The sequence below is a fragment of the Eleginops maclovinus genome, chromosome 3, assembly GCF_036324505.1.
Source record: "Eleginops maclovinus isolate JMC-PN-2008 ecotype Puerto Natales chromosome 3, JC_Emac_rtc_rv5, whole genome shotgun sequence".
Lineage (NCBI taxonomy): Eukaryota > Metazoa > Chordata > Actinopteri > Perciformes > Eleginopidae > Eleginops > Eleginops maclovinus.
Window position 1 is genome coordinate 26,521,666 of NC_086351.1, and position 24,004 is coordinate 26,545,669.

Consider the following 24,004-nt stretch of genomic DNA (forward strand, 5'->3'; position numbering starts at 1 on the left):
TTTGAAAAATTGTTCAATAAAAGTTGGGAAAAAAACATGCTAATATGATTGAGGGCTAGGGAAGTAATGCTAAAAGGAGGATAAACTTCCCCTCCCTTAAATATGTTGTGGTGTATCAAGCTAACGTTGGCTCTTTGTTGTAACAACTGTAAATGTCCCCTCTGTGGGCTAAATAAAGGTATTCTGATTCTCCCAAGATGGCTCGAGTAAGGTTGCCATGATAACGTCTGACGTCACCCCCCCCCCCCCCCCCCCCAACGCCCTGGCCGTGCCCTGGACTGGTTTCATTGGAGGGAAACCCCGTGGATTTCATTCAGACAGACGGGCTGAGAGAAGCAGCTGTAGCTTCGCACGACGAAATCACTGCCATCTACCAGAACTCAGGTAAGAAATTAGTTTCACCCTTTTAAACGGCTCTTTTAGGATTGCATTACCTAACGCTGGGTCTTATAACGCATCGTCAAATATGGTAATTATAGAAACGCATCGCCTCCGATTACCCGTGGGGCTGCATATAGCGGCGACAATCACCAGACCATAGAACAATGGCTAGCTTAGCTACAGTTTGGGATATGTCTAATAGCTGGATTTAAAATGGAAGAGCAGACGTGAAAGGCGGGTCGAAGGTTGAAGCGCTGATATTTTGTTGTATGGGGTACAAACGTCAAACCTGCTAACTGAAATCACTTTTCAGGTTGTGCTTATTGGGTTCGTTTGCATGTCGCCTGTTGACTAATAACGTCAAGTTTTACCAGGCATCTGTAATATGAATGCATTGTTTATAGTACATAACTGTTGCATGTGCATATGTATGCTATTCTCCAATGATTAGTTCAATTGTATGGTTTTAGTGTCTGCAATACTACACATTCGATACAATAGCACCGTGGCACGGCAATGTAGCATTAGTATATCATTTTGCTGACGTAATGTGTCAAGTAGGTTCAAATAAACGTTCTTAAAACTAACATTGCGTGAGGAACTGAGCTACACATCTCAAAGGACGGCCAGATAAACCCAGATTCACACCTTTTTATTATAATGTAAAAGCCTAGCACATTATTAAAAGGTCTTGTTTGGAAGGCTACGTTTCAGGAAATAGTTGGTGTCATACTGGAAACGGGTCACGAGGGCCTCTCTGTAGTGTAGTGCTTCTCCTTCGTCAGATACTGTTTTTCTTTAGAAATAGTTGCGTGTGGCTAGCCATACATGTAATTGAAGCCCCTTTGGTTCATTTTCGGACAGTATCTCTGACATTTATCACGGTAATGTGCTTTTTTCCGCTCTTCAGTTTCCGTGTTCTCGCTTGTTGCTGCAGGTACAGGATTGGGTGTGGTGTGTATGCGTGCTTGTGGGTGTGTGTGTCTGTACAGTATAGAGAGAGGGGGGGGGTTATCTGCGTCTGCCCTAGAGGAAAGGTAGTAATAGTAGATAGTGTATATGCAGAGGAGAAAAAAGTACTCAGATCGTTTACAAGTATAATTACCAATGTATGAATACTCTGTTATGGACCTGCAATCCAAATCTTACTCAAGTTTAAGTAAAACGGCACTGGCATCAGGAAACTTAGTTATTCAGATTAGCCCATTTCAGAATAATATCTCTGATATGTTTTATAATTGTTGATCATTAAAGTGTTCTCAGAGCTGGTAAAGGTGCAGCTAGTTTGAATGGCTTTGTATACTGCAGGGTAGCTTCTGAATTTACTCCAGGTGAACTAAAGTCTGATTTAAGGGTTGATTATATTTCACATCATTAATCCAAATCTGTAAAGTAACCAAAGGGATTAAATAAATGAACTTGAGTAAAAGTACACAATTTACCTTTGAATTGTAGATGAGTAGTACAAAGTAGCAAACAATTGAAACACTCAAGTAAAGGCAAGTTCCTCAAAATCGTACTTAAGTAGAATAATAATAATCATAATGTCATATACGTGTAATGATTAGTCGACTAATCGCCTGAATTGACAACTTTAACTTTAGTCGAGGCCAGCCCTAGAAACCATGTGATTGATTCTTTGAACTCCCACTGGCCGTTTTGGATGAGTCAAACTGATGTAGGCTATTGATCTAGTAATGACAATTATTTTTTCGTGGCAGTCAAGTAAACACAAACTGCATTTACAATACATCTGCTGGTAGTTAAACATGTTTGTCCTTTTACCAATTCATAGCACTAAAAACATTGCTAAGTAACTTGCAGGGTTAAAACAGGGCTGGATAATGGTTTCCTAGCATTCCAAATCTTCTCAAATGACCAGGTTCAGAGCCTTTGGTAGGTTCATTTTTGAATCCAGCTGCATCTTTACCTACCGCACCTTGTTCACGACTAACAAATATGCATTTCAAACAGATCTTTTATTGAGTTCAAACATAGAGTAACCGTGCTCTTGCAATTATTTCCCAGTCCAATTACTTTTATCACTTCTATATCCTCAGAATGCCATGGAGTGCAGGGTTTTGTCTAAACCGGGTAACAGGGATGCTGCGCCCTCTTACACTCAGCGTATGCCTTCATATCAAACTGCAGATTTCCCCCATATAATCTTAAATTGGTGTCAGAAAACAATATTTATGTTCTTCGTAAATGGTATTATTAATGCAGAAATCTGAAAATTGTGTCAAATAGACCGTCAAATGGCATAGACAGCTCTGTTTTTACGGAGCTCCTACGTCACGTTATTGTTTACGTCCGCTGCGCCAGCTTGTATACGGGAATCATGTTCTTGCGGGAATTTAAGTATCTTGTATACAAGATCAGCGCCCTCATACTACATTTTTCTTGAAAACCCCCTGGAAGGCATGAGTTTTAACCTGTAGAAATACCACCTGGAAGGCAGAAAGCCTCAGAAACATAATTTGCCCCATACGCCATAGCTTCAGCTTAACCAACATAGATGAGTTTTCTTTTACTGAGTGTTCAACTCATTGCTGCTGCAATGAAGTCTGTGATAGTCAGACAAGCCACTTTTAAACCGATGCACACTGTTTTATAATGTAAAATAAAGATGGTGTCGTTCATCAAAACCAACCAAATAATTGGTTTTTGACGTGTGAACATAAACGTTTGAAAATGGTAAAACACACTTGTAATCAGGACGGCTACAAAAATGGGTAAAGCCTAGCACATTAGTGCAAGTGGTCTTGTTTGGAAGGCTACATTTCAGGAAATAGCCTAGTTGGTGTCATACTGGAAAGGGGTCACAAGGGCCTCACAGTAGTGATTGCTTTTCGTTCTTCGGATACTGTTTTTCTTTAAAAATAGTTGCGTGTGACATGTAATTGAAGCCCTTCTGGTTCATTTTCGGCCAGTAACTGTGACATTTATCACGGTAATGTGCTTTTTTCCCGCTCTTCAGTTTCCGTGTTCTTGCTTGTTGCTGCAGGTACAGGATTGGGTGTGGTGTGTATGCATGCTTGTGGGTGTGTGTGGCTGTACAGTACAGAGAGAGAGGGGGCTCATCGGCGTCTGCCCTAGATTCTAGCTAGGAATAGATAGTAATAGTAGACATGGCATATGTACAATGACTGCTACATGCATGTTTTGGCGAAAAAGTGTCTCACAGCCATACTTGCCTTAAACTGTTGCTACAAAATGACTTTGCAGCATAATCCTTTTTCAGTTGGAATGCAAACAAACTGGTTTACTGATAGGTCAGGTTGCATGATGTCCATGGATCATTGCTGAAACAGTTTCTATCAATTGCTCAAACCCCCATAGCATTGTGTGTTTAGTAGTTGGAAAACTTAAAAATGTAAAACTCTTTTGTGATTTCAAATGTTTTGTGTGTTCTGTAAAAGTGCTTAAAGAACATTACAAATACATATTTGATGCTTTTTGTCATTTGTTACTTTGTTTATTTAGTTGAACTTTATTTAGGGTGCACCTTGAAATTTATTTTCTCCGTTATATCAGGATAGATTTTTTTTCTATGCATTAGGGCTGCACAATTAATCAAATTTTTAATCACGATCACGATTTTGGCTTCCCACGATTAAAATGGTGTGATCGAGCGATATTTTAAAAGTCATTCTGTTCATAGAACGCTCAGTATCAACGTTTTTTTCCAAAGCCAATCTAGCGCTTCTAGCGAGTGATGGAGAAAACAAGCCTCGTCCACACTACTGCATTTTCGTTTTAAAACGTATAACTTTTGCTACGTTTACACCTCGCGTCCACACTACTCTGGCGTTTTTGAGCCCCTAAAACGGAGGCTTTTGGAAACGCTGCTGGCCCCGTTTCAGTTTTATAACCCTGGGGCTGCTGATTAGTCTGGACAGGCGGAAACGCTGACGTAGGCACCCATGAGCGCTTTCTGATTGGGTCTTATCGATCACGAGTATCCTTCTCTGATTCGTCACGCTCCTACCACATGACCCTTTCTTACCCGGAAGGATTCAAATCAGCTGGTATCGGGTCAGATCAGCCTTGACTACCAGTGGTAAACATGGTTACGAAGTAAAAGCGCTGTTTATCGTGTTGTCTTTGGTAGCAGTTGTTGTGCAGGTAAATTCTGCATTTTATAATGCTGCAACCGGCACGCGCATGTCTAGTATACGTGAATGGTCACGTGATATTCGTTTTCAGGTGTGTAATGTGGATGGAGATTACTTCTGATACGGAGCTTAAACGCTCGTGTGGACGGAGATCGTTTTCGTTTTAAAACTCCGGATTAAAACGAAAACGCAGTAGTGTGGACGAGATATAGACCTATTTTATTTTGATGCACAAATGTGTACATTAGCAGGAATGTAGCACCTGGATGTGAAAGCAGTAATAATGAGCCTGTGTGTCAATAAAAAAATGTTTGGTTAAAATTTAACAAATAATCGTGATAATTAATTGTGATCTCAATATTGATTAAAATGATTGTGATTATCATTTTGGCCATAATCGTGCAGCCCTACTATGCATCACTACTTGCAGTCTCGAATGGAAACCATGTGATTGATTCTTTGGACTCCCGCTGGCTATTGTGGATGAGTCAAACTGATGTGGGCTATAGATCTTGTAATGAGAATTATCTGGGTGTCGAGTAAACACAAACTGCATTTACAATACATCTGCTGGTACTTGAAAATGTTTTTCCTGTTACAAATTCATAGCACTCCACATTGTTAAATAGGGATTGCTACCAAAACCCGGTATAGACAATGCTCAGTTGCCATCATTGTTCTCAGGTAATCGCGGAAAAACAAGTGATCTGTCCCAACAGCTGGCCAAAAGGCATCATATCAGACAGAGAAATGCACTGTTATCGACTACCATAACATACCACGTCAGGTGCCCAGACGTGAGAGAAGTACTCAGATCTTGTACTTGAGTAAAGTAGAAGTACCAGAGTGTAGGAATACTCTGTCACAGTAAAAGTATTCTAAATGTTCCTCCAGTGAAAGTAGAAAGTACTCTCATCTAAATGTACTTAAAGTAGCGACAGTAAAAGTAGTCATTGTTTGATTGGTCCATTTCAGAATAATATCTCTGATATGTTTTATAATTATTGATCATTAAAGTGTTCTCAGAGCTGGTAAAGGTGCAGCTAGTTTGAATGGCTTTGTATACTGCAGGGTAGCTGCTGGATTTACTCCAGGTGAACTACAGTCTGATTTAAGGGTTGATTATATTTACCATCATTAATCCAGATCTGTAAAATAACCAAAGGGATTAAATACACGTAGTGGAGTTAAAGTACACTATTTACCTCTGAATTGTAGTGGGGTAGAAGTACAAAGAAGCAAATAATTGAAATACTCCAGTACCTCCAGATGAACTTAAGTACTGCACAATATTATATTAATAATAATAATAAATTGTATTTATTTGACATTTAAATAAAACAAATTAATATCTTTTTTTTTCTTTCCCTTTTTAAATATATTTTTAATTGTATCGGTAAGAATTACTTTATTTATCCCATAATGGGAAATGTTTGTCTTGCAGCAGCATAATACAATACGTCATGTGCAAAAAGTCATTGCACATAGTAGAACATAAAATAAAAATAAGAAAGAATTCAATTCTAAAGTATGAACATCTCAAAATAAGAAATATTAAGATAAGAAGTACTGTATCGATTAGAGTAGTTACTGTTACAATAACGATACCCATCCCTATTCCTAAGGAAATTGTTCAGACCAGGTTCAGAGTGTTTTGTAGGTACATTTTCTTTAATCCAGCTGCATCTCTACTTACTGCACCTTGTTATTAGACTAACAGATACGCATTTCAAACTGATCATTTTTCTCCTATACTGTGTTCAAACATAGAGTAACTGTGCTCTTGCAATGCATTCCCAGTCCAAGTCCATGGAGAGTATCAGTTTTTCCCTGTAAATTAGATGTTGAATCATCTCTTAATTTTCTTGCTTTTTCTTTCTCCAGTAAGCAGTCATGGGAGAATCAAACCGAGAAGAACTTGTGCAAAAGGCCAAACTGGCTGAGCAGGCAGAGCGGTATGATGACATGGCTGAGGCGATGAAGGCTGTGACGGAGAAAGACAAGGAACTTTCGAACGAGGAGCGAAACCTGCTATCAGTAGCATACAAGAATGTTGTGGGTGCCCGCCGTTCCTCATGGCGTGTGGTGTCCAGCATTGAGCAGAAGGCCGACGGTACCGACAAAAAGAAGATGTCCAAAGAATACAAGGATACGATTGAAAAAGAGCTGAATAAAATCTGCGAGGAAGTGCTGGTGAGTTTTTAAACATTTCCTTCAAAAACATTGTTTGCTTTAGCATTCTGTTAAAGCTTTGTGTTGTTTAGACAAATAAAGTTGTCAATATAACTTTTACGTAAACCATGCATGTCATGAAAGTGGCTGATTTCTCACATTAGGGTGTACACTAGTGGTCTATGGCCTTATATAAACTGCAGGGTTAATAAATGTTGGATTAGATTTAGTATTTCACCCTAAGAACCAACGAAATTGAATGATCTTGAACACGTATGGTATGTTGACGTTGGGCATGTCAACATTTTTTTGAAAGTGCACAGAGTAAGGGTATGCAGGGTAGTGTTGCACGGTGCACTGATACTAGAAAGGTATCGCGATACCCTGCCATTAAAAACGCAACGATTCCCCCATTTCATTAGTATCGGTACTTTAAGAATGACATTGTTTTAATAAGAGCCGTATTTCCTGTGTGTGTCTGCTTCCACTCCCTGCAGCTGTTCCTGCAGTGCCTCCCCTCTCTCATGCACGCTCTAGCTGTCATATCATGTGACAAAATGAGAGCATTGCTGCAAGTGCTATTGCCGATGCGCCTCGGCTTGTTGACAAAAAAGACGCAAGAAACAAAAGTTGGAAATATTTTGGTTACATCTCTGCTGACTGAAAACACGCAGCTCTATGATAACCGTTGCAGCTCCGCCGGTTGTGACGGGACCGGTGCGAGTAAAACACGTACTTCAAGTTAAAGACCTAACACACTTAACTATCTTATCGACATCTGGAACTAGCTAAACTATTTATGAATATGTTTATTCTTCACTGTCGAGTCACTCATTACTGGATCATTGAGCTGCATGAGACGGATACGACTGGCTGTCAGGAGAGGGAGAGGGGAAAAGAGAGCACTTTATTTATTTCTCCTGTGTCATTATCCAAAGTTAATGTAAACTTTTGAATAGTGTAGTTCATCTATTATAGGTAGTTTGACAGATTTTTTTCCCCAGGTTCGAAATAAAGCACTAATGACATTAAGACGGTTTCCCCTTTAAAAAAAAAAAAAAAGTATAGAAATCGCAAATTCTTGACTTGGTATCGAAACGAAAATGTTGGTATGGTGACAACACTAATGCAGGGCATACACACATCTGACAACTATGGAGCTTAACTGTGGAGCTGCCATGGAGACTTGCTGGGAAAGTGGCCAAATGTATACCAGAAAAGGCCCAGCCTCTCATAGGCTTGGTTTCCTGTGTTTTGCGTGCACAGCAGCTGAAGGTAAATAATGGATTAAGCTGTTTGTGCCTTTGTAGTGGTTGTACGTGAATTGCTTGTTTCCCACTAAAACCGCCCCTTCAATTAAGGCACTGGTCATCCCGGAAACTGATGGGTTAACAAGGGTCTATTGATCAGGAAAAACAAAATTGACATCCTCCAATCAGACAGAATGGCAGACAGAAAGGCAGTGCAGCAGCAAGCTGTCTGTGTGGACAGTACATGTGTGTGAACCATGTTGAGCAAGGTACACCGAAGGTTTACCATCACCACTTGTGACAATAAGCGCTTTCTTGCCAGCTAGCTTTCTACTTAGCAACAGGGAGAGACTGTTAAGTGGTGTGCTGGTCTTGAAAGAGCTAACATGGGTTCTGTGATTGACCTACTTCCTCAGTAAAAGCTCAGCAGCAGTTCAGCAGCCCTGCTCTCGCGTCTTTCTTCAATCCTTGTGTCTTTCACATATAAACCCACCTTCTTCTTCCTCTGCTTCTTCCTCACTTCTCCTCTCACCACCATCTTCAACCCCCACTCTACTGTCCCTTTCTTCTTCCACATGCTTTCCTGATGCTCTTCATGCATTCGACATCCAAAAAGAGCCTTCAGCTACAATGTTCTGTGACGCCTATGAGGTAGCTCAGGGAAGGTTCATGCCTTGAGGCTTTTAGAGGTAGTCTGTGAGAAATTATGCTTCTGAAGTGTTGGCAATAATGTTAATTTTGTCGTGAAGGTGAAACTAACGGCCAATAATCTAGTGGGTTAAGTGGTGTCATTCAAGCAAGTTTAGTAGTAATCTGTGTATAAAGTGCCTTGATCATTCATGTGTTTACACAATTTCAACCTGTAGTACCAAGTTCTTGGAAGTTAACAAATCAATGCTGTTTCTGCTGATTTACAAAGTCTGCCAGTGCCAATTGTGAAGCATGCTATCTCAATTATTGTTGACAGATTTGGTTTAATATCCTAGAAAGTTATTTTGTAACAGTTTTTGATGTCTGTTTCTTGTCTTCCACAGGATCTCCTGGACAAACATCTCATTCCAAAGACCACTGGAGCAGATAGCAAAGTATTCTATTTGAAAATGAAAGGAGATTACTATCGCTACTTGGCTGAGGTCGCTAAAGTAGAAGGCAAACATGGTAAGTACTATGTGAAGTCTTCCTAAAAGCATCTGTATCATTTTCATTATTCATACGTTTAAGATTTGCTGTTTCAAGAGATGGATTATAAAACCTTCAAATAAAAGTAACCAGATCCAAAGGTGGTTTTTACCTGGAGCTGAATTGTTTCTAGAGGTCTCTTTCGCTCCAAAACAAATGGACCCGGTGAATACAACGGTGAAAACATTAAATGAAGCAGTTTCCTGTTGAAATAAGGGTGCATTGCTCAAGACCAATTTTCAACAAACCAGGAAACTGTGATTACTGAAAATGCGCCCCACCTCCTTAGCATAACTAAAATGGATGATGGTAGGGACAATATATTCCACACTGCCTGAGTGTGTGCAAATATATTAGATTTATTTCAGTTTATTTGTGCCTTTTCATTTGAAAGAGAGATTTATGAGGGGTATTAGGGGGTTGTCTATGTATGTAAATACATGAACGTACGTGTAGTAGAGTGTTCTACAATGTATAACAACCGTAATATATATATTTTTCATTTAAATAAAAATCATTTGATCCTTCGCCTTCTTTTGTTTGTTAGAAGATGCCACAGCTCTTATGTGCCTTTTTTCCTCTGTCAGATGAAATCATTGCCAACTCAAGATCGTCTTACGAAGACGCCTACGTCACCAGCAAAGCTGAAATGCCCCCAACCCACCCAATCCGTCTTGGGCTTGCTCTTAATTTCTCTGTTTTCTACTATGAGATCCTCGGCTCACCTGAAGAAGCCTGCAAGCTGGCTAAAGAGGTGCGTTCATAACACTAACAGTTCAGACTTCTGAAGATGGCATCCTGCTTGATGTAATGCTTATGATTTAATTTTAACCTTTTTAGACTAATGTTTATTACACACAGTGACATTAGTGGACTGTGTTCATTAACCAAGCTAAAACATTCACATTGTACTGACACTTAAGAGCTGCTTTAAGACCACCATCCTTGCAGAAGTCTAAAACTTTGAATATTTTTGGATCTCTTAGGCTTTCGACCAGGCCATTGCAGAGCTGGATACACTGGCTGAAGATTCCTACAAGGACAGTACACTAATCATGCAGCTACTGAGGGACAACTTGACAGTAAGTTTCCATTGCTTGAACACAATATGTAGATTTAAGGAGTGCAACTTGTTATGTTCTTAATTGATTAGTCTTGATTTATTTCTCTATTGTTTGTTTTTTCTAATGCAAATCAAAGCTTCCTAGAGCCAATGTTAAAGGTCCGCTATTATGCAAAATGCACTTTTTGCTGTGTTTTCTACAGAAATGTGTCCCTGGTGTGTAAGGAGAGAAGTGTCAGAAAATACAACCCTCTCTCTTTTCCTCCTTACCCACATCTCTAAAAACGGGGGTACAAACGAGCTGATTCAGATCTGCTTTGGTTATGACATCATAAGGGAAATTATGGGCTGGCTTTACATTGAACCCCTGGCAACGTTCAGCCCACATCCCAACCTATCGTCCCCCATATACAGTCCTAAGCTGAATCCCCTCTGCAGCTGTGTGTGTATTCAGCAGGGTGTCTGCAGGAGGGATTAGAGTTGTTGTTTATATGATACATATAATGTCTCTGTTCTAGTGGTAAACTCTGAGAAGTGTTTCAGAGATAGTGCTGGATGTGGTTTGGAACATAAAATCTCCCGGTAGAAAAGGGGCGTGCAGCCCAAGGGCGTGGCAGCAGCTCCAAAGGGGCGTGGCCAGCAGCAGCTAGTTCATTTAAATCTACAGTCACAGAATCAGCACTTCAGGAACAGGGCTGAGGTAGAGGGGGATGAGGCATGCTACAATGGGGGATCTGTTTGGTATTTTGAGCAAAACACTTCAGACATGTTTTGTATAGATATGGCCCTACAATATATTGTTCAAATATAGCATAATAGGAGACTTTTAATGTTTTCTAAAGTCCAATGTTAAGTCCAAAACAACAACAGATTCACTATTCTATTATAGAATAATTTAAGGTAATTGAATATCAAAAGAATATTTGGTTCTCCAGAATTATTACTGAACAGGGGGTTTCTTTTTCTGTTCACTGGAGAGTAGAATATGATACTTTTAACTGTCCATTGAAATGAAAATCTAAAGCCTGTTAAGATGGGGTGTTAGTTTGTTTTAACCTATTTTGCTTTTCCCACTTTTACCCTTCTTTTCTCAGCTATGGACTTCTGATAACCAGGCCGAAGAGGAACAAGAAGCAGCAGAATGAGCCTGACCCCCATACTCATCCCTTGTCTGCCTGCCATCATTCCGGTTCATCTTCATCATGATTATCAACACTGAGACGGCCACATTATTCACATTGTTTCCAATTCTTCATCTTTTTTATATTGAGTCCTCTCAACACTTGTCTCATTCCTATCAGGTTACTATTCCTTCTTTAGTAACTGCATGGGAAGGGGATGGGGAGGGAGGGCAGGTTTTAAATGCGTGATGTGAGGGTCCATGTGAAAGCATAAAGGGTGTTTTGGGTTTGTTGCTTGTCGGCTTACCTTTTTTTGTGGGGGAGAAATAGGGGTGTTGCATTATTGAGGTGCTTGGTGAGAGGGTAAGTTCTTAACTCATGAAACATGCTTCAGGTTGAGTTTTAAGAAAACAGTTATACTGTGTGTATCCTATTAATTTTGATGCTCCTGTTCTTGATTAACACCATCTTTTGATGATACATCTGGGGTTTCACAAAATCAGGAGTTAGCTCCTGACACCTTAGGAGACAGCAGCTTTGACCAGTGGAGGTGTAAAGGAGACAGAGGGCAAGGTTTTGTTGGAACATAAAGGTAACATTCCATATACTGTCAGTTTCTCGACTCTCTACTCTTTATTATTTTTATTTGTTTTCGGGTGACCTGCTTTTGTATTTTCTATGTATCAATTACGAGGTATAGAAAAAATGTCAAAACAAGAGCACACAAACTTGTTTTTGGTTATGTTTTTATGAGCACAGCAGTAAAAAAAATCCAACGTCCTTATCTAGTTACTGCTTTTTCAAATTTAGATTTTTATTTGATTTCATTCTCTTGGTTTCATTTCGATACTTGCCTTAGCTGCATGTTGGTAAGAAATAGTTTGTGGAGTTGTAAGGATGGTTGTTGTTGGGCAGACTAGCTTTGTTCATGTCTTTGGAATTTTCATACAGAACACCCAAGCATAACTGTTATTTTGGGGGAAATGTGTAATTTCATGTAAGTGGAATAAAAAAAATAATTTAAAACTTTCAACTATTAGTTTTAATTGGAAATAACGCAAATTCCCATTTAGCAATGGTGGATCGTAAGTAGATCTTCAAAATGGATAAGGAAGAAACAGGAGCAAGCTACCAGCAATAGAGAGTAGGCAATTTATTTTTAAACTGACTTTGGACTCAAACAGGCTGTTCATCAGCTGATCTAAAGTTTAACTCCATACCCCAAAAAGAAACAGAACTTAAAGAGTGAAAAATTAACTCCATAGTGAGTAGCCCTCGTTAATAACTTCAAACCTTCAAAGACAGAAGGCCAGAATGTATAGCAATAGAAAGAAACATCCATATGTAGATGAAGCGCGCGCTCCCTGCACCCCTGCAGGTGAGCCGAGCTGTGACGACCTTCAGAGGCGCGCGTGACAACTGCGGGAGCGAGCGAGCGATGATGGCTCAGGCAAGTTACATTGTCTGGACCTTTATTTCAAGGGCTATTACAGTGAATTTTTCTTATGTGTAACACCGTAATAATTAACGCCTGGCTTATCAGACGGTTTGGCCTTTATTACAACCATTATGATCAGTCATCTTTTTAAATCAAAATTACTTTACAGATTAGATTGCTATGATGGCAATATTTCTCCAGGCAAATTATTTTATAGCCCTTATCAATAATGTGTCAATAAACAGGATGTCACGTGACATGAATCATTCTCTCACACGGCAATACAGTCCAACGTACCAGACTTTATGGAGGCATCAGTTGATTTGAACTAAGTGGATGATATTTGTCCGAGTTGATGCAGCTGCCGAGGATGTGTTTAAAGAATAACTGTCTCGCTTTCATTCTCAAGGGAAAAATACATGCCCACAAATTTATTTAGCCTCAAGTTAGGTGACATTATTACATTTAAAAATACTAGAATCTAAGCGGTATCCTGTGACACATTTCCCGAAATAATAGATTTAAAAATATAGTGGATAAAGCTTAAGCTGTTGGAGCCGCTAACATTTGGCACATTCCTTATATTTGATAAGGAAAACAAAGCTGGGCACTATTTCAGGTTATTAAAAAATATATTGTAACGCTCTGCATTCAATAAAATATGAATTACCGCGAGATGTGTGACGTAAACATTGATGAACGCGCAGTGATTTCGACCAGAATCGGGAAACAACCTCCACCGACCTTCCGTTCATTCCCGTAATCCGTCTGCGTAGGGTGTGCTCCAGAGCTAGTCTCGGCACACATTTTATTATTATGAAACAAACCAAAAGCTAGAGAGCACACGCAGACATATTTTTATAAGAAAAAAAAAATCGGTGAAGCAGGATTTCACTTGTCAACTCAAGCAACGCAAAGAAGACGCAGCCTTCAATAAAGAACGAAATACGGAACGAGAAGCACGTTAGCGAGCCGAGCAGCTAGCGTCATTGTTGAAAGCGTGGGTGATTAACGTAAGCCACACACATTAACTACTTATTTTGACCTTAATAAAGGGGTTGTCATTCCAGTGAAAATCATTAACCAGAACTGTTGCTTCGTTAACTGTCTATTAGTTCACGTCCTCTGTCACTGTGACAGTGTACTGAGTCACAGTTGTGTGGTCTGCGAGCCGCAGCGGTTAGGCCAAGCTCGGACATTTTGCTAATCAAGCTAACTAGCCCACGTTGCTAACTGTAAAGAGAGCTAGTATATGTCTCCGCAATCTTATTTACCATAGGTTATTGAATAGACTGAGAACAATAACATTTCTATATCGGAATATTGTCATCCAAATATAACATTTATAATATAATATAAGCCTGATAACCCGCGTCGTTAGACATGAATCCCAGCGCTCCCAGCTATCCGATGGCTTCCCTCTATGTGGGAGACCTGCATGCAGACGTTACCGAGGCTATGCTCTACGAGAAATTCAGCCCGGCTGGGCCCATCTTATCCATCAGAGTGTGCAGAGACATGATCACCCGCCGGTCTCTTGGCTATGCCTATGTCAACTTCCAGCAGCCGAATGACGGTGAGTTAACAATAAATAATACAGTAGGGACTGCTATCGAGAAAGATGTGGCCCAATCTGACTCCATTTTGACCACATACTGTACATTCCATGTTACAGCAGTTCTACAGTAGTACTATTGGGATTAAGCATTAACGTTGAGGTTGAAAGAGATGTGTGTTTTGTATACCTAAAGAGGTGTTGAAGTTATTCTAATGCAAACCAAACCTAGTGCCATCAGAAGGCTTATCATCATTGTTTCTGATTTTTAGCTGAGCGAGCCCTGGACACAATGAACTTTGATGTGATCAAAGGCAGACCACTCCGCATCATGTGGTCTCAGCGGGATCCCTCCCTAAGAAAAAGTGGTGTGGGCAACATCTTCATCAAGAACCTGGACAAGTCTATTGATAACAAAGCCCTCTATGACACCTTCTCTGCATTTGGAAACATCCTTTCTTGCAAGGTAGGCGGGGCGACATGCATTTTGATGGTGTGCTTTACATAGAGTCCACTAGTTTGCATGACTAAAAATTGTCCCAGATGGAGTACTGATTGTGTGAGTCTGATGGTTTTTCAACTGCATGGTGTTGTGATTGTGTTAACATGCCTAATTTCCCCTCCCCAAGGTTGTTTGTGATGAGAATGGCTCAAAGGGTTATGGTTTTGTCCACTTTGAGACCCACGAGGCTGCTGAGCGGGCCATTGAAAAAATGAATGGCATGTTGCTCAATGACAGAAAAGTGTAAGTGTGCCCACAATTTACCCTTGCCTCACATATTTTGGGTTATTCACATCAACCTGTGATTTTAATTTTTTATACAACTAATCTGAGTTTGTATTGAACTGCATCTTGTTGGAGGGTGGCGGGGTGTATATGTCTCGGTATGTGTTATTTGTTACAATATTCACATTATTTTACCAACAGATTTGTTGGACGCTTTAAGTCTCGTAAAGAGAGGGAAGCTGAGCTTGGAGCCCGTGCCAGAGAATTTACCAATGTTTACATCAAGAACTTCGGGGATGACATGGATGACGAGAAGCTGAGGGAGTTGTTTAACCAATATGGTAAGACAATGATACATTTTCAGAGATTCATAATGTTTGCAATAATGCATGTTAATAGTTTGATATGGCTGGTCAAATGATTTGATAATTGTTATAATTTGAAGGACCTGCACTAAGTATCCGGGTTATGACTGATGATAGTGGCAAGTCCAAGGGATTTGGCTTCGTCAGCTTTGAGAGACATGAAGATGCACAGAAGGTACTGCTCCAGTTTTTTTTTTTATTATGCCCCATTATATGCATCTAATTATTGAAAAATGACCAGCACTTGTCAGTGTAATTCTGCTTCTCCTTCACTTGTTTAAGAAGTCTATTGGTGTATCATTGCAGGCTGTGGACGAGATGAATGGTAAAGAATACAATGGCCGGCAAGTGTATGTGGGCCGTGCACAGAAGAAAGGGGAACGCCAGAATGAGCTCAAGCGTAAATTTGAGCAGATGAAACAGGATCGCATGACAAGATACCAGGTTTGTTGCTTTCTACTGTCACTGGGTTGTAGCTTGAACACTCTCTCTTCTTAAATAAAGTGGAAAGCATTCTGAGCCTTGATACACTTCCACTTGCTTTCTCTGAGCTAAGTTGTTTTATCTTCCCAACACCTATTGGGCCTTGTAAATCACACCACAGTGATATTGGTGTGAAATGTACTTTGAACTAGTGAGTCTCCAGATACAACTGGCTGGCGCTACAACACACAGAGTTGATTTGGCTCATTCTTGAGATGTTGCTTTGGTTTGTTACTAATGTTTTTGCCCATGTTACAGGGTGTCAATCTTTATGTGAAAAACCTGGATGATGGCCTCGATGATGAGCGTCTGCGTAAAGAGTTCACTCCGTTTGGAACCATAACCAGTGCTAAGGTAAGGACTTGGGGCTTGATTTGTAATTATGCAATTGTTGGCCTGAAAATAGATAGTTAAGTTGCTAAAATAAGAAATGTATGTCATTTCATAGTGATTAACAAAACATATAAACGCTCATCTATGTCTTCTCCCATAGGTGATGATGGAGGGGGGCCGCAGCAAAGGCTTTGGCTTTGTGTGTTTTTCTTCCCCGGAAGAGGCCACTAAAGCTGTAACGGAGATGAACGGGCGTATTGTTGCTACAAAGCCGCTGTATGTGGCCCTGGCCCAGCGCAAAGAGGAGCGCCAGGCCCACCTGACCAACCAGTACATGCAGAGGATGGCCACAGTCCGTGCTGTGCCCAACCCAGTGCTCAACCCATATCAGCCGGCCCCACCCTCAGGCTATTTCATGGCAGCTATACCTCAGGTGAGTCTGCTTTGTATACACGACAAACATTTTGGCATATTCCATAGTCTATTTGGATGAAAGCGTCTAATAAGTGACAGCGCCCCTCTGCAGCCACAGCCTCTCTCAGCTGGCTCTAAGACTGGTTTGATAATACATACATGTTATGTGTGGAGCGAGATAGAGTGAGCGAGCGTAGTATGTTCATGGGAGTAAACGGGAATATTTTACAAAGTTTACAAAGTCCCAAATAAGCACAACTGCCTCCCAAGGAAACGCTTGCCTGTCTCATTTAAGAGTGTTATCAAACCCGAAGCCTTGGCCCTGGAAGTCTGCAGAGATTCTCCTTCTCTCTCTCTCATTCTGCCTGTAATTTTCCTTTAACTCTTCCAGTGACTTTCTCTTATTTGAAACTCCTTTTTTGCTAGCAGTTGGCCCGGTACCTCCGTTTTAAAACATTTTAGCGAAAGGTACCGCGAAGGTCTGTAGATATGAATTTGTGCATGGGAAAGAGCAGTCTGCATTTCATCCAACTATCACAAAACTGATTATCTGTAAAATGCTGAATTTTGGTTCCGATATACCGGATCACTAATATCTAGTCCATAACATCCTAAGCACTCATATTTTGGGATGTCATCACTAGAAATTTCAATAGTTTACAATGCAGCTGTGATACGTGAATACAGTATCTCACAAAAGTGAGTACACCCCTCACATTTCTGTAAATATTTGATTATATCTTTTCATGGGACAGCAATGAAGATATGACACTTTGATACAATGTAAAGTAGTCAGTGTACAGCTTGTACAACAGTGTAAATTTAAACTCTCTGAGGATCTGAAAAACAGAACTGTTGCTCTACATAAAGATGGCCTAGGCTATATGAAGATTGCCAACACCCTGAACCTGAGCTGCAGCACGGTGGCCAAGACCATACAGCGGTTTAACAGGACAGGTTCCACTCAGAACAGGCCTCGCCATGGTCCACCAAAGAAGATGAGTGCACGTGCTCAGCCTCATATCCAGAGGTTATCTCTTGAAAATAGACGTATGACTGCTGCCAGCATTGCTGCAGAGGTTAAAGGGGTGGGGGATCAGTCTGCCAGTGCTCAGACCATACGCCGCACACTGTATCAAATTGGTCTGCATTGCTGTCGTCCCAGAAGGAAGCCTCTTCTAAAGATGATGCGCAAGAAAGCCTGCAAACAGTTTGCTGAACACAAGCAGACTAAGGACATGGATTACTGGAACCATGTCCTGTAGTCTGATGAGACCATGATACACTTATTTGGTTCAGATGGTGTCAAGCGTGTGTGGCAGCAACCAGGTGAGGAGTACGAAAACAAGTGTGTCTTGCCTACAGTCAAGCATGGTGGTGGGAGTGTCATGGTTTGGGGCTGCATGGGTGCTGCTGGCTGTGGGGAGCTACAGTTCATTGAGGGAACCATGAATGCCAACATGTACTGTGACATACTGAAGCAGAGCATGATCCCCTCCCTTCGGAAACTGGGCCGCAGGGCAGTATTCCAACATAACCACCCCAAACACACCTTAAGGTGACCACTGCCTTACTAAAGAGACTGAGGGTAAAGGTGATGGACTGGCCAAGCATGTCTCCAGACTTAAACCCTATTGAACATCTGTGGGGCATCCTCAAACTGAAGGTGGAGTAGCGCAAGGTCTCTAACATCCACCAGCTCCTCCGTGATGTCGTCATGGAGGAGTGGAAGAGGATTCCAGTGGCAGCCTGTGAAGCTCTAGTGAACTCTATGCCCAAGAGAGTTAAGGCAGTTCTGGAAAATAATGGTGGCCACACAAAATATTGACACTGGGCACAATTTGGCCATCACTTTTGTTGCCACCGGTTTAGACAATAATGCTGTGTGTTGAGTTATTTTGAGGGCACAGCAAATTTACACTGTTATACAAGCTGTACACTGACTACTTTCCATTGTGTCATATCTTCAGTGTTGTCCCATGAAAAGATATAATATATTTAAATGTGAGGGGTGTACTCACTTTTGTGAGATACTGTAGATCTTTTAGTAGGAGCATCCAGCTTTCTCAATCAATGTGTCAGCAGACTCCCACTGATCAACCATTCACATCAAAGGTGGCTTATGTTCACTTAAATTGACGTGTTTTTTTATTGTAATTATAATCATTGGTCTAAACCACCTCATTGGGTTGTAGGGTATGGGTGATAGAAACATTTGTTTTAATTAATTGGCTATAGGAGACCGTGAACTGATAAATGATGGTTTCTCTGTCCATCAGGCTCAGAACCGTGCTGCTTACTACTCTGCCAACCAGCTGGCCCAGCTCCGCCCCAGCCCCCGCTGGGCAACTCAAGGAGTGCGTCCTCAACGTGAGTAAAAACATTTCACTATCATTGTTACTGCAGTGTGACACGATGCTTTAATAAATGCTACTTGGCTCTCTCTCTAATGCCCCATATCCACCGTTCCTGTTCAAGATCCGTCCTTTCACTTTTCTGTTTCCACCGCTCACAGCCCGAGTAGAGCTCGAGTGGAACTGAGTCATTGCGTCATCATTTATGTCATGACGTAACCGTTAACGTGCCTTCTTATCACCCACATGGCGTTCTTTTCCAATCTTGGATTATTGTTTATTGTGGTTCAGCGGCATTTATCGCCCGCTGGAAAGTTTTCACTGACTGTCACACAAGCAGCTGATGCATACCCCCCCTCCCCATAAGTGATTGTGTTTCAGTCTGAACTGATGCTGTTTGGCATCACAACTAGGGCTGTCACTTTTTGAAAAAATCACGATCGTTTTTTTTAGGCTTAAATTTTCATTGAATCGATTGTAAAATCGATTATCCATGTCTACGTTTCAATTTTCAAAATAAAGGCCAACACACTGCCATTAGGACGAACGTAAAGAGGGCGCAAGAGACGTACAGGTCAGCATTTCTGATTATTTATTGCGTGAAGTTCGTGTATAACAAACAGGAGCATTCTCGAAAAACAATAAGCAGTATGGACTGCCACAACATCAATGACGAAAAACATACTGCAGGCTTCTGGCTGTTTACCATTATCAATATGAAACACATTTCGCATAAGCAGGCGATTGTTAAATAGTTTGAAAATAAAACTTAAAATTCACTTGAGGACTAGCTAACATAAAAATAGGTTGAAAATATTTCACGCCAACACGCAGGATCGCTAAATTCCCCACAACAGACAGTGGACTAGAACATACTGAGTCTGCATATGCCCCCTCATAGTTGTAGTGCTGCTGTGATATGGGAACTCCCATCGCACAGTTTGCATACCACTTTCCATAGTTTTGCCTTCTGCCCAAAATCCGAAGTGCTTCGAACTCCTCATGTGATTAGGGGTTATCACTCGTCTCTCATGTCGCACAGGTTGATTGCCGTTGCCCTCCATTTTTTGGCAAAACACTAAGCCGCGGCAGCCGATCGACACTATCAGGCTGTTTACAATTGGTGGGAATTTACTTTTTAGCCCTCTCAATGCCTACTGCACTTTCGGAATTATTTTCTTTTCTGCTTGTCTGAGTTATGTTAATAATAATCATAATGAAATTAAATGTTTTTATTTATTCATTAAAAAACAAGTTATTTGGTAAAAATCGATTCCCTCTTTTCGTTTTCGAAACGTGTGTTGGTCGGTCCAATCGATTCACGAACGTAAAGTTACAGCCCTAATCACAACACTGTTATTAAAGTTTCTCTGGTATAAGACAGGTGATGTTAGCATAGCAACCGAAGCTAATCTGACTATCTTGACTACTTGCTATCATATTGTGGCATAAGCCGTTTTCTACAGGCACATTTTACCGGCATATTTTTCATTATGATTGTACTTGTGATAGTTGGACATGGTAACCTGAGTAGCCCATGTATTGATTCCATGTTATAGCTGCTATAACACAAAACAGGAAAACGTCTACCTGCTCTTCACAGTGATCAATAACAGAGAACGGAGGGTCATTAAAGTAAGGTAAAATGAACAGCGTCGCACTGAGCCTGGTTAGTGTTGCCTGACTTTAAGTGTGTGGTTCTAGTCACTTTGCTCAGCGCTACTGCTTGTTACTTTTATTTGCCGTACTCTCCATGAACTGTTATTGCTCTGGTTAATCTCGCCCCCCTCGAAGTAATCAAGACGTATTTGGTTCTTGGATCTTGCCGGGCAGCCCAGTGGGGCCAGCTAAGATCCGGTTTTCGGTGCTTAGAGCCGGCTCGGCTGCGGTGGAAACACGAAAAACCCAGTCTTTATCAGGCTTTAGCCCGGAACTGGTTTGGTGGATCACATTGAAAGAACTGAATTCTCACTCCTTCAGTGTGAACCTTTTTTAATGTCGTTTCCTCTTCTTTCAGACTTCCAAAACATGCCCAATGCTATGCGGCCCTCAGCTCCCAGGCCCCAGACCTTTAACACCATCCGTCCCACCACCACACCCAACACACAGGTTCCACGCATGATGGCCTCACAGCGTATGCGTAAGTATTTCATCTTTCAGAAAACACAATCTAGCAGGGGTGTCCACACGTTTTCCCCCACATACAGAAAGGGCTGGGCCACTTATAGACGTGAGGTGTATTGCCTCAGAAGTGAAGTCATAAGTTAGTAAAATCAATCAAATGCAGGCTTTAAGAAAAAAAACAGCCTCGAAGATGTTTTCAGTATGAATTGACTGAATTATATTACTAATAAGTGCGCTTATTAGCACATGAACACTACTGTGTAATATAATTGAACATGTATATTTAAGAAGTGCTATATAAGAAAAGCACAAGTTTTATTTGTGGGCCATATTCCATTCTACTTTTTGTATTTGCTGAGGGTCGATTCAAAATGTGCTGCATTTCACCCCCGGGCTGTTGTTCGGACACCCCTGATCTACAGCTATATCTTGTGACGTTGTCCTTGCAAATGAATCACGTGATGCAGGCTGATAAAGGCCCCTTTTCATTTTCCTCAGCCACACAGGCCCTCAGCCAACGCCCTGCCGGATCTTCAGCCACTGCTGCTCCAGTGCGCGCCATGCCCCAGTACAAATATGCTGCTGGTGTGCGCAACCCCCAGCAGCACATGGCCTCCCAGCCACAGGTCCCCATGCAGCAGGTAGATATAACATTCCCCTGCTGCTTTATAACTTAACTAGCTGATACCCACCCCCCCAAAAAAGACTATCTGCATTTATGTTCACAGTGCTGGGACAATTAGCTATTTACTACATTTATTTTACTTTTTTTTAAACAAGAACATGGTGTAAAAACCATTTCATGACAAATGATTTTTTATGCCAAACGGTAAGCAGGATTTTTCCTGAACCAAATAATTAATTTAGTTTTCCTTCTTTAGCCTGCTGTCCATGTCCAAGGACAGGAACCACTGACAGCCTCCATGCTGGCCGCCGCCCCTCCTCAGGAACAGAAGCAGATGCTGGGTTAGTAAATGATCTGCTCAAAGAAACTTACATGAACAGAATTGTTCACAAGGCAATTCTTCCCAAGTAATTTGATGCATTAAGGCTGGTTTGAACATTTTAAAATAGTTGATGACTGTTGTCTTTCAGGTGAGCGTCTGTTCCCCCTGATTCAGAACATGCACCCCAGTTTGGCTGGCAAGATCACCGGTATGCTGCTGGAGATCGACAACTCTGAACTGCTCCACATGCTGGAGTCGCCTGAGTCCCTGCGCTCAAAGGTCAGATAGTGACTAAGTTATAAAATGCTAACAGGTCGTAATGATTTTTCACTCTAAACCCTTTACACCAAAGCGGTTCCAGGGCCAGTTCGGAGCCAATACAAACCAGTTCTTCCTGTTGCTATAACAGGTCATGGCGAGCACGGTGAAGAGTAGAACGTTGTTACAAGCAGTAGCGCTCGGATTGCAAAGTGACTAGGACGCGATCACACACCTATATTATACATATATATTCAGTCAGGCAACACTAATGTGATATTGTTTATGTTTACCTTACTTTCAACGACCACACGTTCACTATTATTGCCTGTTTTCAAGAGCCGCACACTGCTTCAGCCACACCAGTTTCAAGTTGTTTTTATTATAGCAGCTATCAGGTGGAATCAATACATGGGCTACACAGGCTGCCATGTCAGACTATCACAAGTAAAATCATAAGGGAAAATACAGCGGTAAAATATGCTTGTAGAAAACAGCTTATGACAACAAGTTGTCAAGATAGTCAGATAAGCTTTGGTTGCTATGCTAACACCACCTGTAAAATAGCAAAGAAACTTTAATAATGCCATGGTGATGCCAAACCGTGTCAGTTCAGACTGAAACACACTGATAGGCAGTCCGCCATTGTTGTTGTGAGCGGCGCTGCTTGGAAAATCAGCAGGTTAAAATATGGTGATGTCATGGCTTGGGAAATGGGTGGTGGGAAAAACAACTGGTAAACTAGTTCCGAACTCAAAACGCACGAGCACCAATCTAGAACTTGAACTGGTTTGGTGGGAAAGGTGCTGCTTTGTTTCTCTTGACCTGAGCCTTTTTGCTTGTAGCATTTTCAGAAGGCAGGACTTGGTCGATGAACTGATCGTGCTATAACTTCATAACTTAAGTGTGATGGTCAAGCTCGATGTGCAGTGGTTCAGAGTGCTTTGTTGTTTTAGGTGGATGAGGCTGTTGCTGTGCTGCAGGCCCACCAGGCCAAGGAGGCTGCTCAGAAGTCAACCACCCCCGCTGGTGTCCCCAGTGTCTAAGGTGTGTAACATTTGAAAGAAAAGATGACTCTGATGAAAGGAATTATACAATAAATGAACTACATAATAAGCATAAACATTTTTAATCTTTTTGTCTTGCAGATTGAGCTTTTGAAACCTGCTTCACCGATGGAAAATGAGAAAAAAATATTAAACATTGAAAAACCTAAAACTCTGAAAACATCGCAAAATGATAAATTATTTCCTTAAAAAAAGAAGAAAACAATTAATCTGCCAGGTCTATAGATGGTTCTACTAGACCTTGATCATAAATAAAAATTTGTTGAAAAAAAAATAGCAAAATAGAAAAGAAATTGAGATTATATGTTCTGAATGCATTCCTCTGTTTTATGTCATGTTACTGTGTCAGTGCTCAGAATATCAGCCATGTTCAGGTGATAGCTGAGCATCATGAAGGATGATTTGTATCGTGAACTGCTGGCTGTAATAAATTCTCATTCAAAATTCATGCTTTTGTTTAATTCCTCAGTTATTGTCCCAATTAATTTTCAAATGTTGTAACTGTCATTGTAATTGCATGTATATATTGATGCCAGTTTTGATCATTTCATTTTAGACAGAACATTCTGGAAGATTTGGAATCTGTTTTCCTGATTTAGTGTATAGTTGCAGGTTAATGTCTAGTGGTCCTGTGATGGTATTGTTTTCTTCCACG

General features: G+C 40.9%; 2 protein-coding genes across 4 annotated transcripts; both read left to right on the forward strand.

Moving 5' to 3' along the window:
- Nucleotides 1–260: 260 nt before the first annotated feature.
- LOC134862071 (14-3-3 protein zeta-like) lies at nucleotides 261–12,317 on the forward strand. Its single transcript, XM_063879755.1, has 6 exons — nucleotides 261–384; nucleotides 6,384–6,692; nucleotides 8,956–9,079; nucleotides 9,688–9,854; nucleotides 10,087–10,182; nucleotides 11,258–12,317. Exons 2-6 carry the CDS (start codon nucleotides 6,393–6,395, stop codon nucleotides 11,306–11,308), a joined length of 738 nt encoding a protein of 245 aa, XP_063735825.1. The 5' UTR covers nucleotides 261–384; nucleotides 6,384–6,392; the 3' UTR covers nucleotides 11,309–12,317.
- A 1,131-nt stretch (nucleotides 12,318–13,448) lies between these two features.
- LOC134862070 (polyadenylate-binding protein 1A) lies at nucleotides 13,449–23,797 on the forward strand. 3 transcript variants are annotated; one of them, XM_063879754.1, is made up of 16 exons: nucleotides 13,450–13,735; nucleotides 14,104–14,298; nucleotides 14,550–14,743; nucleotides 14,907–15,022; nucleotides 15,206–15,345; nucleotides 15,450–15,544; nucleotides 15,676–15,813; nucleotides 16,111–16,206; nucleotides 16,346–16,618; nucleotides 18,879–18,969; nucleotides 20,971–21,093; nucleotides 21,576–21,718; nucleotides 21,959–22,043; nucleotides 22,173–22,303; nucleotides 23,239–23,329; nucleotides 23,431–23,797. In XM_063879754.1, exons 2-15 carry the CDS (start codon nucleotides 14,106–14,108, stop codon nucleotides 23,326–23,328), a joined length of 1,908 nt encoding a protein of 635 aa, XP_063735824.1. In that variant the 5' UTR covers nucleotides 13,450–13,735; nucleotides 14,104–14,105; the 3' UTR covers nucleotide 23,329; nucleotides 23,431–23,797. The 3 variants fall into 3 exon arrangements, 2 of the variants coding, with proteins under 2 accessions (XP_063735824.1, XP_063735822.1); XM_063879752.1 differs by having other exon boundaries at nucleotides 13,450–14,298; XR_010165461.1 differs by lacking the exon at nucleotides 21,576–21,718 and having other exon boundaries at nucleotides 13,449–14,298.
- The last annotated feature ends 207 nt before the right edge of the window (nucleotides 23,798–24,004 follow it).

Bases quoted from the DNA above. Each gene is read 5' to 3' on its own strand.
- LOC134862071 (XM_063879755.1), top strand. From the start codon at position 6,393: ATGGGAGAATCAAACCGAGAAGAACTTGTGCAAAAGGCCAAACTGGCT. The intron at 9,080-9,687 runs GTAAGTACTATG...TTCCTCTGTCAG, and splicing joins TAAAGTAGAAGGCAAACATG to ATGAAATCATTGCCAACTCA. The intron at 9,855-10,086 runs GTGCGTTCATAA...TGGATCTCTTAG, and splicing joins CCTGCAAGCTGGCTAAAGAG to GCTTTCGACCAGGCCATTGC.
- LOC134862070 (XM_063879752.1), top strand. From the start codon at position 14,106: ATGAATCCCAGCGCTCCCAGCTATCCGATGGCTTCCCTCTATGTGGGA. The intron at 14,744-14,906 runs GTAGGCGGGGCG...CCCCTCCCCAAG, and splicing joins GAAACATCCTTTCTTGCAAG to GTTGTTTGTGATGAGAATGG. The intron at 15,814-16,110 runs GTTTGTTGCTTT...CCCATGTTACAG, and splicing joins ATCGCATGACAAGATACCAG to GGTGTCAATCTTTATGTGAA.